Below are 16,841 nucleotides of genomic sequence, written 5' to 3'. Positions count from 1 at the left end.
TGGAATCTCAGCCTCCCCAGGAGCTAGGATTATAGGCATGTGCCAGCACAGCTGGCGAATTGTTGTATTTTTAACAGAAATAAGGTTTCACCATGTTGGGCCAAGCTGGTCTCAGAGAAGCTTGGAGGCGCCAGTTTTTCCCAGGCAACTCCCTAATGAATCACTTTCAACAAATCCCCCTCCCAGGGTCTGCTTCAGGGGCTCTATGCTAACACAGGGTTCCAGGAGCAGAGCCGAGCTGACACCTCATCCCAGCGATACTCACGCTGCTTCCCGCCCCTCAATTAAACAGTGACAAAGTATCACAAAACACCAGACTCAGCATCTTATTTGGTTGTTTTTATTGTTCTGTGGCCTCCTCCCACCTGCTAACATTTAGGCCTCAGCACATCAGGTGGCTAGAACTAGGAATCACACATTAGTAGGCAAGTTCATTTCCATTTCCTGACGGATGAATTTATCTTGGGAACATTTGAGATGGGGACATACCTCCCAGAGCCATGCTTGGGAGAAATCTTTCAAAAATATCAAGCTGCTGAGCCTGCTCTTAGAAAGCGGCTTCAGAAATGCTTGCATGGGCGGTGGCTTCTTCCCAGGGTAAAGGTCTCATGGAGCTGCAGGGCCTTCCTCCCAGGATGGTAAAACAGGGACCCAGAGCTGTTAAGTGGCTCCCACAAAGTCACCCAACCAGGCTGGGCCAAACTGGGATTGACGACCAGGTGTCCCGTCTCTAAGCATCTCTGGGGTCTTGCTCTGCTGAGCTGAATGTGAACTTTGAGGGTCAAACTACTTTTCCCAAATGTTTCCAAGGCTTAGCAGAAAGTGGAGGAATTTTCCTGCAACCCAACTGGAAAAGAAGAAAGAAGGATCAGGGTGAACCGCTGCAGGGCAGACCAGAGACAAAGAAGCATCAGGGTGAACCGCCGCAGGGCAGACCACAGAGTCACCAATCTTTCCTCTCCCTGCCACCACTGCCACCATCAGAAACACCAGGAAGATGGCCGTTTCTGAGAAGACCCAATTCTGAACTCACTGTGACATCTTCACGGCATCATCTTATTTAGTTCCTAACTCTTCCCTTACCATCAGTCCCATTTTATAGATGAGGAAGCTGAGGCTTGAGAGCTGAAATTATTTACTAAAGGTCACACAGTGATGGAGCAAAAATTTAAACCCAGGCCTAGCTTGCTCCAAATGCCGTACTTTTTTTTTTTTTTTCTTGAAACAGGGTCTCACTCTGTCACCCAGGCTGGAGTGCAATGGTGCAAACATGCCTCACTGCAGCCTTAACCTCCCTGGCTCAGGTGATCCTCCCACCACAACCTCCCAAGTAGCTGGGACCACAGGTGCGCACCACCATGCCTGGGGAGTTTCCTATTTTTCTGTAGAGATAGCGGTTTGCCATGTTGGCCAGGCCAGGCTGGGCTTGAACTCCTGGGATCATACCATCTGCCTGCCTCGGCCTCCCAAAATGTTGGGATTACAGGCGGGAGCTGCTGCGCCTGGCCAAAAGCCTCAACTTCTAAACCATCCTAAACTGCCTCTCAAGGTCTCTTCCTCATCCACTGGCCTCCTCCTTCCCTGTTAGACACTCAGTCCTCAGCTGCATCTGACCTACTCCAGGGACGGCTCCTGTCATCAGCAGGTAATAGACAAGCTGGCATCAGTCCCTGCGGGCTCCAGATTTTCCGGGAGGACTCTGGAACCTGAAATCTGACATTTGCTTTTCAGTGACATCCTGGGAGGCTGTCACCTGCTTTTAGGGGCTCCTTTCTGCCCTCTGTGGCTATCCAGCATTCACAGGGGCTGGGTAGATTTTCAGGTTTAGGGCTGCAACTCCACAGCCCTTTGCGTGCACCTGCGTCTCACCTTTGCCGGCACCTGAGAGCAAGCCTGTGCCTCACCTGCGGCCTCCTCTGGAGTCAGACTCCCTGCCACCTTCCCGCGTCCACCCCAGGGGCCTTCTTTTGGCTCCCCAAAGCCAGCGTCCCTCCCGCCTCAGTACTTTCACTCTTCCAACTCCCTCCACCTCGGCGCCTGTCCTCCAGACCCTCCCCAAGCAGCACCTTCTCACCTCGGATCTTGGCTCAGACTTCAACCCCCACAGGGCCTTCCCTGACCCCAAATGAAGCAGCCCCTGCCCCAGGCTCTGCCCCTGCCCAGGGACTCTGCCCCACATTGCCTGTTCACTTCTTCAGCACACCTGTCTTTGTATGGATTGATCTGTTGGCTTGTGAAGCCTTCCTCTACCAGGATGTGGCCTCCCCGAGAGCAGGGGCTCTGTGTGATTTGTTCACCATGCCGCTCTGCCATGAACTACCGCTGAGCAACCAAGAGGCTGGAACCATGACTATCAGATAGTTGGCACCCAACAGAATTGTTTGACAGAAGTGAGAAGAGATAGACAAGACTTCCTGGAGACAGTAAAGCAAAGGAATGGAAAGGAAAGTTGCGACCTAGTCTGGTCTTGGATTTTGATTCAGAGGGATACAGAATTTCTTCCACTTCTGATCACACACAAAGTTCTCCTATGTTCCTGCCTTGAAATTGCAGTAGGTCCTCATTTAACATCATGGATAGCTTACTGGAAACTGCAACTTTAAGCAAAATGACCTACTATATAACAAAAACAATTTTACCATAGGCTAATGGATATAAACAAGAGTTAAGGCCAGGCACAGCGACTCATGCCTACAATCCCAGCACTTTGGGAGGACAAAGTGGGAGGACTGCTTGAGGCCAGGAGTTCAAGACCAGCCTGAGTAACATAGTGAGAACTCACCTCTACAAAAAATACAAAAAAAAATTAGCCAGGTGCGGTGGTGTATGTCTGTAGTCCCAGCTACTGGGACTAAGGCTGAGGCAGGAGGATGGCTTGAGCCTAGGAGTCTGAGGCTGCAGTGAACAATGATTGTGCCAGTGCACTCCAGCCTGGGTGACAGAGTGAGACCCCGTCTTTTAAAAAAACAAACAAATGAGTTAAGCTTCTATGGCATACAGTGCATATAGTACGTCGTTGCATTTAAAGTCAGTTTCCAAGAACCTATTGATGACGTTAGGTGAGGACTTACTGCAGGAGGGAATTTCAAATTCTGCCAGTAGGGAAAGCGCTCCTCTCACCCTCCTGCTCCTCAACCTGGTGGTGAAAGCTGCCAGGACACTGGCTGCCCACATTTACCCTGGCCACTGACTCTTGCTCTCTGCCCACTCACCTGCTTGCCATTGCTTTACTGAAAGTGCCTCTGTTGTCCCCTTCCAGGTTCTGCCACATTCTTTGAGTCACCTTCTGTGAAAAGAACACAGCTCTGTTGGGGTAGATGTATCTATTCCTGCTCTAATGCCCCCCGTGGCTCACCAGCTACTGCCAAATGAAGCCTGGTGACCTGGCCCTCTCCTCCCTCCCCCAACTGAGGTCACTCAGTCCCCACCTGCAGTGCCTCTTCTTCCTCCCCAGGCCCCCCAGCTGGTGTCACCAGCTCTGTCTGTTTCTGATCTTACCTCCCACCACCTCCACAGCTCACCACACACTCCAGCTTTGGGGATGGCCAAATTGCTTCTGACCTCAAGAGCTTCACACATGCCATTCTGCTGCCCACTATTTCTTATTCTTTAGGCTGAGCTTTCATGTCCTCTCCTTAGGAAGCCTTTCCTCACAACCTGGACTAAGGTGTCCTCATAGTATCCAGCATGTGATGTCAGGAAGGCTTGTCACTATTATCATAAAATAACCACTTGGGCTTTATTCATGTCTGAATTTTCTGCTTGATAATAGCTGCATGACAGCAGGGACTGGGTCTGTCATGTTCACAAATGTAGCTCCAACCCCCAGCAGACTGATGAGTAATGCTTAGAAAATATGTGCAGTAAATTATTGATACAGACATATTGGATGGATGGGAGAATGGATGGATGGGTGAATGGATGAATGGATAAATGATGGATGGATGGATGGATGGATGGATGGATGGATGGGTGAATGGATAAATGATGGATGGATGGATGGATGGATGCATGGATATATGGGTGGGTGGATAGATGGATAGATGGGTAGATGAATGGATAGATGGATGGATGGATAGATGAGTGGGTGGATGGACGGATGGATGGATGTATGGATGGATAGATGGACGGATAGATGGCTGGCTGGATGGCTGGATAGATGGATATATGGGTGGATGGATGAATGGATACATAGGTGAATGGATGGATGGATGGATGGGTGGATGGGTGGATGGATGGACGTATGAATGGATGAAAGAAGAGATAGATGAATGAATGCAAGGATATGTGCATGAATGGATAAATGGGCAGATGGATGGATGGTTGGGTGAATAGATGTATGGGCAAATAGATGAGTGGATATAAGGATGGTTTGATGGAGAGATAAAGGAATAGAGGGGTGGATAAAATAATAGATAGATGGGTAGATGAAAAGATAGATGAATATATAGATGGATAGATGGAAGAATGAATAGATGGATGAATAGACTGATGGAGGAATGAATGGATGGATGCCTGCTTGAAAAAATGGATGGATGAAAGATTAGATGAATATATGAATGCATGAATGAGTGAACGGACAGATGAATGGGTGGGTGGATGGATGGATGGTGGGCTGATGCATAGATGGGTGGGTGGATGGATGAGTGGACGGATGGATAAATGGATAGACAGATGGGTGGATGGGGCCAGGAGCAGTGGCTCATGCCTGTAATCCTAGCATTGTGGGAGGCCAAGGCAGGCGGATCACCTGAGGTCAGGAGTGTGAGACCAGCCTGGCCAACATGGTGAAACCTTGTCTCTACTAAAAATACAAAAATTATCCAGGTATGGTGGCGGGCACCTGTAATCCCAGCTATTTGGGAGGCTGAGACAGGAGAATTCCTTGAACCCGGGAGGCAGAGTTTGCAGTGAGCCAAGATTACTCCACTGCACTCCAGCCTAGGCAAAAGAGTGAGACTCCATCTCAAAAAAAAAAAAAAAGATAGATGGGTGGATAGATGGATAGATGAAAGGATGTATGTATGAATGGACGGATGGATATATGAATGGATGATTGGTGACTAGGTGAGTGAATGAAAGGATGGATGGATGGAGGGATGAAGGAATAAAGTGGTGGATAAAAGGATCGATGGGTGGGTGAAAAGATAGACGAATATGTGGATGGATGAATGGGTGGATGGATAGAAGAATGAATAGATGGATGAATAGATTGATAGAGGAATGAATGGATGAAAGAACAGGAAGATGGATGAAAGAATAGACGGATATATGAATGGATGAATGAGTGGATGGATGGATGAATCGGTGGATGGATGGATGGATGGTGGGTAGATGGGTGGGTGGGTAGATGGATGGAGGGATGAGTGGATGGATGAAATAATAGATGGAGAGATAGATGGATCAATGGATGATTAGACGGATGAATGGAAGAGTGGTATCAGCCATGTTTTCCAGTTCTCTGAATGAAAGTAGCAGAGGCTTAAATATGAGCAGTTCCAGGCTCTGCTCTTCGGCATGCGGTCATGTTTGCCATGAGCTCCTCTGTGACTCACACCTCCCTGCCCACCATCAGACCACAGGTCTTCTATTTTGTTTCCTAATCCCAGGTCTCATTTTGTTCCCTATATCTCAGCCCTGGGCTTTTATTTTTTTCTTCACATAAGAAACGTTCACTGCCTTTTTTTTTGTGCCCTCTGGAAAGAAAGAACAGTTTCTTCTTTTACCTGGATATTCTTTGTAAAGTTTGTGTCGTAGGATTCGCCCATCTGGAAAACAAGTGAGAGGGAAAAACTTCTTTTAGGAGTTTAGAAGGCCAAAACTGTTTTCATAATAATACTGAGGAATTACTTGTGTTTTTCACTCTCACCATCTCACTAGTGTACAGTGGAATTGTTCAGAGGCTACACGAGCATTTTTAATGTCTCAGCTCTAGTTTCTAATATGATAATATCCAGAGCCATCAACCCATAAAGGAAAGCCCTGTGAGATCTCCTTAACATCTTTGAGGGTACAGCGGTCTTGAGACCAAAAAGTTTCAGAACCACTGTCTTTTTTTTTTTTTTTCTTTTAGACGAAGTCTCACTCTGTTGCCCAGGCAGGAGTGCAGTGGCATGATCTCAGCTCACTCTAACCTCTGCCTCCTGGGTTCAAGTGATTCTCCTGCCTCAGCCTCCCGAGTAGCTGGGATTACAGGCATGAGCCACCACGCCCGGCCAATTTTGTAGCTTTAGTAGAGATGGGGTTTTGCCATGTTGGTCAGGCTGGCTTCGAACTCCTGACCTCAGGTGATGCACCCGCCTCAGCCGCCCAAGTGCTGGGATTACAGGTGTGAGCCGCCGTGCCCAGCCAAAACCACTGTCTTAACAGATGAACTGGAAGCCAAATTTTAACATACTGTTGAGTAAATGTCATCACAAAATATGTTCACAGGGGGAAGAGATGGCACTCTTCTGAGCCTGCCCAAGAGACACTCTGATGTCATTACTGCAAATGACAAAGTAACTTGAGTATGAATCCTCATTCATCCTCTTTGAGCCTCAGTTTCCTCACCTAAAAATAGGCATAAAATTAGTACCTCTTAAAGTTATTGTGAGGATTAAAAGAAACAATTTCATTTAAAACATATCCATGCAGTATTAGGAGGAGCCACATGAAAATGCTATCTTTGTGTGTAAAAAGTGGTCAACTGCTGGCAATTTCATGCATGTCCCATGACTAGCCGTGCTACCCACCCCATAGTAGCAGGAAAGCATTTGCCGACAGGAATGTGACCAGGATATGTGGATGCTTGAATGTGGCAATCTATTTCAAATTTAGCTCACTTCTCCATCCTGGTGATCAGCGCTGCCTTCTCTGCTACAAGGTCAATCAAGCACATATGCGCAGTAGCCAGACATTTTCTTTTTCTTTTGTTTTGTGGCCATACTAAAAATCATCAGGCTGTTTGGGACCAGCACGGACATTTATTGGTCAAAGTGCTAACGCTCCATGGAACCGCTGCAGGCCCTCCAATGGGTCAGCACCTGCTGATCAGCAACTGCAGCAATAACTATTTTCCAAGGCAAATGGCTGGGGTTTTTGTAGGCTGGGGCAGCTCCCTGAAACTTTCCTGCTCCCCCTTTACCTGGGGATGAATTCTGGCCCATAACACCACAAGGAGACAGAGGTAAATGTGGACCCTGGACCCCCTCCTCAGGCCAAATATAATCACTCATAATTTATTACCAAAAGTGATTACTCATCACTTTTCTCAGATTTCCTCCTACTCAAGGCTAGACAAGCCCCACTTCATTCTTCTCAAGCAGCGTCTTGGGCAGGACAAGGAAGGGCCCGCCCCCGCAGATCAGCTTCTGCGTGACTTCAAACCTACTCAGAAAAATGCACCAATTTTCCCTGACCCCACTCTCTGAAAAATCAGATTTACTATACATATCAATGTTCATTTTCCTCTTGCATAAAATGTGAACCCCTCAAATGCCTGGTTCCAGGTGCTGGATGGTCAAACTTGAAGGACTATTGGTACCCGCTAGAAGCCTTTCTTAGGGGAGGATGGCATCTTAGGTGTGGGCACAGGGTCTGTCGCTTACTCTCAAATGGTCCAGAAAAATACACACATAGATTTATAAGTGGGGAGAAAGCATAAAAGAAAATGCAATGGTAGTTTTTTAACAACCGGGGAATCTGGATGGGGGGTTCAATGAACTACTTTTGCAACATTTTTATAAGTCTGAAATTATTTCAAATATGCAGTTTTTAAAAACTTAAATAAAAAGCTTCTTCCTTGGTAAGGCTGGGACAAGGGGGCCACTCTTCACCTGAGATTTTTGCTCCAAGGGAAGTTGCTGGAATTCAAAATGTTTTCAAACATATATATAATTACCAATAAATTACCAGTAATTATTGCTAAGTGTCAGCCCCCTGAGAACAAGGCTAGGGGGAATTCCACTTACATTTCCATTTGGAAGCCTCAAATCATTCATTTATGAGGGGAAGCTCACACACACACACACAAACACACACACACACACACACACAGAGGCTGAGGCTGGTGGACCGGCTTGGAATTCCAGCTGTGCATCTTTTGGGTAAATTCCTGAACTCATATCCTCCCTTTAGTAAGACAGGGATGATGGCGGTACACGTTCACGGAGGACCTACAGTGCGCCAGGTGCTAGTCTAAGCACTTCTCAGGTGTTTTCTCTCACTCAAGCCCCACAACAGCCCCATGAAGTAGCCACTATGGTTACCATCGCCATCTCTATTTTACGGATGAAGGAACTGAGGCTAAGAAAGGTTGGGTGACCTGCTCAAGGCCACGGAGGAAGAAACTTACAGGCTTTGGACTTCTTTCTGTGGTTCTGAGCCTGCACTCTGAAACCTATGCAGCACTGCCTCCTGGTTCTACTTGTCCTTTTGCAGGCTTGCAGCAAAGCTTAATTTAAAGAGAGCACTCCAAAGATGGGTGTTAACAGTAGGCATCACTGGTGTGGTCATCATTGAATGACTGACTCTCTTTGCTTAGCTCTGTCTTGAAATGGGAATTTTTTCAACTGGTTTGAACCCTTAAGAACTAGTTTGACTTGGTTTGACCTTGGTCTTAGACATCATAGGGCTGAATGAAAAGATCAGGGGATGAAAAAGACAAGTGCCAAAGGCATTCCTGTTATGCCGCCATTATTATAAATGGTGGCATAGTACAACGAACTGGAAACTCGCCCCACAGCTCTCTTTTGGAAAAGGCTATCCCTTCCACACTCCAGCAGCCTCAGACTGGCTGGCAGACCCTTGCGGTTTTACATCCAAAGGACCACACACCCCACCCATCCACAGCAGGATTGAGTGTCTAGATAAAACAGGGATAAAACCATGAAGGTTGTGTTCTCTGCTTGTGAAGTGATGGACACTCTACACGGATTAACTCACTCCTCAAAGAGCCCTATGAAGTACCTCAAGTATTATGAACCCATTTTACAGAAAAGGCAAATGAGGCCTGAAAAGGTTATGTTATTTGCTGCCCACAGCAGTAAGGGGCTGAGTAGCTGTGGCAGCTCAGGCTATCTGGCTAGAGAAGCCACCCTATAACCCCAAACAAAGCCCTGCAAATAGCAAGTGGAATGTAGAGGAAAGCAAAAACGCATCTCTTTGTTTCAAAGCCTTTTGCAGATAATTTCTTCAAAGTTCAGGATTCCAGGATTTTCATCACTTTATCTGCAATGATAATGACATTAAATGCATGACTGATTTTATGTCTATGCCTTTCTTGAAACACTTCAGAGAAACACATTCTCAAATGAGAAAAAAAAAAAAAGAGGTTTTGGCAGAACATGCACCCCCCAGTATACTTTTGGCAAATAGGGTCACTGTAATCACCAATCTTGTCTGAGGGTCCTGTCCTTAGCTATTAGGGCTATGAGATGCCGAAGTGGGGACAGGGGCCCCTGGGTGTGGTCTCAGCCTGATTGACATTGACTTGGACAAGGTGGACCTGGTCACCCTGAAGTCCCAGACTCCTGGCTTACCACACAGTTCATCCAAACTCCATGCCAAAAAGCACATTGAAGTCTTTCAACTTGATTGCCTTGCGTGGAGTTCGAGATGGTTTTAGATACCACCAGGAATCGCTGCCCCATGTTCTTTCTTTTCTTGGGAAAATTATGCCAATGAAAGCAACACCGCTCACTCATCTATTTATTGCCTTTGTGTCCAAAGACAAACACAAATTAAGTCAAACTGAACAGTCCTGGCAGAAGTTCTGGGAAGTTAAGGATTCTCAGACAATTCTAATTCTGTGCACTTTGAAAACAGATACAGATGCTCCTTTAAAACAGACACAGATGCTTCTTGACTTACAATGGAGTGATGTACTGATAAGCCCCCTACAAGCTGAAAATATCTTAAGTAAAAATGCATTGAACACAGTTAACCTACTGAACACTATACCTTAACCAAGCCTACCTTAAATGTGTTCAGAACACTTACATTAGCCTAGAGTTGGGCAAAGTCATCTAACACGAAGCCTATTTTATAATAAAATATTGAATGTATCATGTAATTTATTGATTACCATACTGAAAGTGAAAAACAGAATGGTTGGATGGGAACTTGAAGTACAGTTTCTACAGAGTGCATGTTGCTTCTGCACTAGCGTAAAGTCTAACAATCATAAGTTGACCATCATAAGTTGGGGTCCATCTACACATTCGTGTATATAAAATATCCAGTGTTTACTGACCACCTACTATTCCTCAGGGCTGCTCCGACAGCTCTGCACTTACGATTTCAGTCACGCTCCACAACAGCATGAAGTAGCCCCATTTTACAGATGAGGAAACTGAGGCTCAGAGATAGGAAGAAATTAACCCCAGTGTCGCCCAGCTGGGAGGTGCAGAGCTGGGGTTTGCAGCCAGTCTGCTGGCTGAAGAGTTTCGGTCACATGCTGGTGTGGCAGGGAAAGGGTAGGGGCCATGAAAGAAGGAGCCGGGCAGGGGGAAGATGTGGGGAGCTCTCAGTGAGGCCCAGGTGCTGGGGTTGCTTCCTGGGTCAGGTCGTCCGTGGGGGTGAGGGCGCTTACAGGGAGAAGGGGACTGGGGCAGGGGCCAGGATCGGGGGGAGGGGGTGCCACACTCACCTGCTTGCTGGCGCTGCTTGACGCACTGCCCACGGTTGGGGATACCTTCGGCCACGTCACCTGGGCTCAGGATGTGGCACTCATAGCCCGAGGGACAGAGCAGGGGTTCGGCCCCATCCTCCGTGGTGCTGCATGCCTCTGCTGCAGGGGGGACACACGCTGGGGTCTAGAAGGCAGACCCCCGGGGCGGGTGCAGGGAACGCACCTCACCCAGAGAGGAGGCCTCGCCTCTGTACCCCAGGTTCCAGGCTAGGCCCTGGGTCTCACTCAGCGGCATGTGGCACACGTGCATACCCACAAACATGCACACAAACACAGGCAGTCCAAGCTCACCTGATCCCAAACATACTCTCACAGGCTCAACAACATCCATATAGACATGTTCACGGATACACCCTGAAACACATACTCACTCCTACAGTCGCATGGGTACACAGACACTTACACAAGCAAGTCGGGCACACAAATACACACAGACACATACACACGTTAATCCCCACACACAAATCCTGCACACACATATCCACACCCACATACACACACGTTCACCCACACATGTACACACTCACAATACAGTCACACACTTTCGCATGCACACACACACACACACACACACACAAATATTCAGCCACAGGCACAAGGACAGCCACACAGTTGCATACACGGCTGCACACTCTAGCGGACACAGTCACACAACACACAGATGGATGTGGAGTCAGAAGCACAGCCGCAGGTGTGCAAGGGTGCCCGCTCTCACCTCCTAGGCCTCCAGGTCCCCGGCCTGCAAGCTGTTCCTTCCAGAAACCGCCCTCTGCCTCCTGGTACCTCCCCCACCCCCAGGGAGGCTTCATCATTAGAGAGGAGTGAACCCCCTATAATTCCAGGAATTTGAAAACCAACCCTAAGCCCCCTCGCCTTCAATTCTCCATCCAGGATAAGGCCCCATTCTTGGGGAGAGTCGAGGCCGTTATTCTGTACTGGGCTTTGATTCTGACGAAACCCCAGCCATCAACCCTTCTGCGCTGGGGTGAGGAGGATCAAACAGGGCTGAGTGTTTGGCTGAAGGGCCCGTGCATGGGGGACAGCCAGCCTGGTGCTGCCAGCTTTCTGGAAGCAGCTGAGAAGGAGGGATCGAGACTTGGATGTAGGGTCTGGGCTTTACCCGGCAGGTACCTTGTAACACCTCCTCAGGGCCATCCAGGAGCCAGCCATTGCCACCAAGCCATCGAGGTTTCGGCTGCACCAGCCAGTCTAAGACTAACACAATACAAGGTCAGATCAAGGCCCTCCTCAAGCAGCTGAGAAATGCCCAGGCTTGGGGGCTGGGGGCACCCCCATTTCATGACAGCGCAGAGGCTCCCCATGGGAGAAAGAACTATGGTTCCTGGCACACCTTCACCCCTTGCTTTTAGTGATAGAACCTTTCGCTGTGGGCTGGGCACTGGGCCACCAAGCTGGGGACTAGCCTTCCCTGCCTCCCTTGCAGCTACATGTGGCCACGTGACAGGGTTCTGCTCACAAAGATGTGAGCAGCAGTGACCATGCAACTTCCTGTCTTGCCCTCTGATCGGGGGCTCTCTGCTCCCCTCCCTCCCTCCCTATTTTCCTTCCTGCAGGCTGGGAGCCATTCTGACCATGTGGACAAGGACATCAATCAGACTGCAGAGTGGAAAGAAGGAAGGAAGCCGGGTCCCTAGACGGCTTTGCGAGCAGAGCTACCTGCCTACCACAAATGTCTGTCTCTGCACCAATAGCTGAGAGAGAAGAAAATGCCTCACGGGTTGGGTCCCTGTATTTATGGGTCTTTTTGTTGCAGCAGCATAGCCTGTTCTCTAACTAATACTTTATTTTTTTAACTTTTGGGTTCGGGGGTACACGTGCAGGTTTGTTGCACAGGTAAGTTGCATGTCACTGAAGTTTGGTGTATGGGTGAAGTTTGGTGTATGGGTGAAGTTTGCTGTACAGGTGATCCCATCACCCAGGTATAACCAATATACCTGGTTTTAACAGAAAGAGTCACCCACACAGTTTATGGGAAGGCCTTCAAAAGGCAGGGGTCGAAAACTCAGATGCCTCTAGGGGACAGGTAGATGACATTAAACAGGAAAGCAGACCAGGCAGGGCCACAGCAAAGCAGACAGTGCCTCCTACCTGGATGAATCAGCTGCTGGTTAGCCCTGACCAGTCATTTCCAGTGCGCCCAGACTGTTTTTTTTTCCCTACTGTAAGTTCTTATTCTATTTATTTATTTATTTATTTATTTAGAGACAGAGTCCTGTTCTGTCACCCAGGCTGGAGGGTAGTGCCACCATCTCAGCTCACTGCAACCTCTGCCTCCCAGGTTCAAGCAGTTCTCCTGTCTCAGCCTCCCGAGTAGCTGGGATTACAGGCGCCCACCACCACGCCTGGCTAATTTTTGTATTTTTAGTAGAGATGGCGTTTTGCCATGTTGCCCAGGCTAGTCTTGAACTCCTGGCCTCAAGTGATCCACCCCCTTCAGCCTCCCAAAGTGCTGGGATTACAGGAGTGAGCCACTGCACCCAGACTGTAAGTTTGTATTTTTTTTTTTTTTTTTTTTTTTGGAGACAAAGTTTCACTCTTGTTGCCCAGGCTGGAGTGCAATGGCGCAATCTCGGCTCATTGCAACCTCCACCTTCCGGGTTCAAGCGAGTCTCCTGCCTCAGTCTCCCACCTCAGTCTCCCAAGTAGCTGGGATTACAGGGGTGCACCACCATGCCCGGCTAATTTTTGTATTTTTAGTAGAGACAGGTTTTTGCCATGTTGGCCAGGGTGGTCTAGAACTCCTGACCTCAGGTGATCCACCCGCCTTGCCCTCCCAAAGTGCTGGTATTTACAGGCATGAGCCACCGCACCCAGCCAAGTCTGTATTTTTAAAAATAGAAATCTTCTGGTTTTTAAGTGTTGACAAGTAATTTTAAAACTTTTTTATTAATGAGTATTATTATTATTATTATTATTCTGTTGAGACAGGGGGTCTCCCTATGTTACCCAGGCTGGTCCCAAACTCCTGGCCTCGCGCAATCCTCCTGCTTTGGCCTCCCAAAGTGCTGGGATTACAGGTGTGAGCCACCATGCCTGGGCAGAAAACTTTAAGCATGTTGGAGATCAAAATGGTTCTGGGATCACATTTGCTTGTGACCTCTGCATTCGTTTGACTCCAAAATAAGACAAAAATAAAAATTACTAATATTTATCTTTACAAAGAGAATAGAAAAATAATTAGCATCTTTTAAAGTACATTGATGGGTACTGGTAAAAATGCTGGTTAGCTTTTTCTATAAAGAAGCACTTGCTGATTATAATGACAGTGGAAGTTGGAACAGCAGAGAAAGGAGCCAGCAGTCTGTGACCTCCGACACAGCAACGATGTGATGGTTCTGCAGCCTCTATGCCCAACCTTTCAGTTCTTCCCTCCTTTCCCCCACCACATCGGACCACGTGTTAGGAAACATTTTCAGGTAGGAAACGTAGTAATACGTGCTGTTTGTATTCTCTTTTGCCTTCATCAAAGGCTTCTGAGCAGCAAGGAAATAAGCAAATGTTTGGAGTAGTGAAACTTGGTCTGGGCTCCCCATCACTCTAGTTGAAGACCCTTAAAGGCCTGGTGGCCCTGGGGTGTCAGCTCTTCATGCCCTCACTGGAACTACCTGGGATCACCTCCCAAATAAGCAACCTGGGCCCAAGTCCTTGTCTCTGGGTCTGCTTTGGACGGACCCAAATCCAGATGGCAATGAAGAAGTAAGGTGCCTGGAACGGGGCCTGATGTATTCCACGTCATCTTATGTTAGACCAGTGGTTCTCAATGCAGAGCAATTTTGTTCTCCAGACAGCATTTAGGAAAGATTAGAGACATTTTTGGTTGTCACAACTTGGGATAGAGGTTGCTACTGGCATCTGGTGGGGAGGGGCCGAGGAAGCTGCTGACCATCCTACAGTGCATGGGACAGCGCCCTCCTGCCCAGCAAGTAGAATCATCCAACCCCAAATATCCATATGCCAAGATTGTGAAATCTGGTGTTAGACAGCACTGTTGCTATTACTAACTAGTAGTATGATTGCTCTTCCTGCTGGCCAGTGAATGAATGAATGAGTCAATATTTATTGAGTATTACATGCCCAGAGACCATTTTAGACGCTGGGGTTACAGCAGTGAATGAAAGACAAACTCCCTGCCCTGTGGGGCTGACCTTCAAGTGGGGAGAGAACAGTCAATGAACAAACAAGTAAAACAGTCTTCCAGATTATGCTACAGAGAAAAACTAAACAGGGATGGAGGGTTAAAAAATGGCCAAGGAGGGGCTGTCATTTAGAGAGGGAAATCTTTCCTGAGAAGTGGCCTTTGGAAATTGGTCTAAAGGAGGTAAGGAAGTGAGCCACGGGATGTCTGGGGGAGGATATTCCTGGCAATGAAGGACCCCACGCGTGGGTACAGGTGCCAGGGCAGGGGCCCCACATTCCCACACTCACAGCCTAAGGCAATGAACCCTTCTCTACAGTCAGACAACTGGATGGAAACTGCAGCTCTGCCTGCTATGTGACCTTGGGCAAATGATTCAGCTTCTCTGAGCTTCACCTGTGGCACAGGGCTGATAACAGTCATCTCATCAAGCTGTGTGAGCATGAAATGAGATGATGTATGAAAAGGCTATTGGGAATGCCATGTACAGTTGTATCATCTGTGCACTGCTCAAAAGCACCTGCTCTAGGCAGGAAGCAAGGCTAGAATCCCTATGCTAGGTCACATTCCAGAGGAAGGGGCACCATTTTTGGTAAGCCCACCCAGAGGGGAGCGCCTTTATGTGCTTGTCCACCATGAGGGGCAACATTTAGTTTTTCTTATGAAGGCTGAGTAGGAGGCTGCCTGGCCTGGAGCAGCGGCCAGTTCCTGCCCAGAGGCAGTACTGAAATAGTCCCTGTGTGTCTTGATGAGCATATAAGACTGTAATTATGAGCATGATTAAGTGTGCTGAGTCCCCTGTCATCACTGTGACCTCACCCCAAAGAAAACAAAGTGAGGTCATTCTTGCCATCTCCGACTCTCCTCTCTGCCCTGGGAGGAGGGGCTGGGCCACCTGCTCGAGCCACCTTCCCTAATTAAGGCCCATGGGAACACACAGCCTCTCACGGAAGGGACAGTCCAAACAGCTGTTGTTATCAACCTGAGCAGAGCTGAGGGTGGAGAAAACTTCCTTGCCCCAAATCCTGCCCACTTAGGGGCACATTTTCCCCACCCGAGGGCACATTTTTTCCAGGAAACAGCTACTTGTCCACCCTACTCCCCACTTACTGTTCCCAACAGGGTCACCTCCTTCCCTTCCCAAACCTTCTCTCCAAAAGGGATCTGAAACTCTGTCCTGCCAGTGACGAACCCCTCAACATTGTCTCTCCCCAAGAGGCTGGCGTCCTGATTCCACACACGTCTCATGATCTGCTCCCAGCCCCGCGCAGTGCTGAGCACTTCGGAGTAGCAGGTCCACCGTGAGCTGCACGTTGTCTTTTCTTTTCTTTCTTTTTTTTGAGACAGAGTCTCACTCTGTCGCCCAGGCTGGAGTGCAATGGCACAACCTCGGCTCACTGCAACCAGCGCCTCCTGGGTTCAAGTGATTCTCCTGCCTCAGTCTCCCAAGTAGCTGGGATTTTAGGCTCCTGCCACCATGCCTGGCTAATTTTTGTATTTTTAGTAGAGACGGGGTTTCAGCATGTTGCCCAGGCTGGTCTTGAACTCCTGACCTCAGGTGATCCACCCATTTCACAGGAGGGGAGACTGAAGAAAGTGACAGTTGGCCAGTGGATCTGAAGCCACGCACCCGCTCCTCTCTGGGGCACACCCCATCTGGATTGCTAAGTTCCCAGTCTCCACTTCAAATACCCCAGGGCCAGGCATGAGAAGTGTGGCGGGCCTGGTGGGGTGATGGGGTGAGTGGGAAGCTAGAGGACACCTCCTCATCCAGGGGCACCTGAGGTTCCAGCTGGTGGCAGCCCAGGGAACATGGTCGATATTGTAAAGAAAAGCCTCGAATCTTGATCTTTTAAATGAGAAATCTCACTGCACCCCGATCCTCCTGGGTGTGTGCTGGACTGTGGCTCCCTGGAGGCATCTGGGGTCCCTGCCCCCACCCCATTTTCAAAAGAAGTGGCATTTTCTCTGGAAGGGCGTCTCCCACAACGCAGGTCCCCAAGGGCAGTGGGA

General features: G+C 48.5%; 1 protein-coding gene across 3 annotated transcripts in view; it reads right to left on the bottom strand.

The window, feature by feature from the left end:
- Positions 1 to 323: 323 nt before the first annotated feature.
- WFDC1 (WAP four-disulfide core domain 1) overlaps positions 324 to 16,841 on the bottom strand; it is a 35,506-nt gene continuing 18,988 nt past the window's right edge. The window contains exons 3-7 of one of the 3 annotated variants that reach the window (XM_055232665.2): positions 11,804 to 11,887; positions 10,631 to 10,768; positions 5,727 to 5,768; positions 3,213 to 3,286; positions 324 to 847 (exon numbers count right to left, since the gene is read on the bottom strand). In XM_055232665.2, the coding sequence (XP_055088640.1) occupies positions 3,228 to 3,286; positions 5,727 to 5,768; positions 10,631 to 10,768; positions 11,804 to 11,887 (323 nt within the window). In that variant the 3' untranslated portion in view covers positions 324 to 847; positions 3,213 to 3,227. Of the gene's footprint in view, positions 848 to 3,212; positions 3,287 to 3,314; positions 3,712 to 5,726; positions 5,769 to 10,630; positions 10,772 to 11,803; positions 11,888 to 16,841 lie in introns of those variants that run through there. The other 2 variants (XM_055232664.2, XM_063612517.1) reach the window with 2 other exon arrangements.

This window comes from Symphalangus syndactylus, chromosome 11 (assembly GCF_028878055.3).
Source record: "Symphalangus syndactylus isolate Jambi chromosome 11, NHGRI_mSymSyn1-v2.1_pri, whole genome shotgun sequence".
NCBI classification, from domain to species: Eukaryota; Metazoa; Chordata; class Mammalia; order Primates; family Hylobatidae; genus Symphalangus; species Symphalangus syndactylus.
Note: the sequence above shows the minus strand (reverse complement) of the source record. Positions and strands in the feature narration are given on the sequence as shown.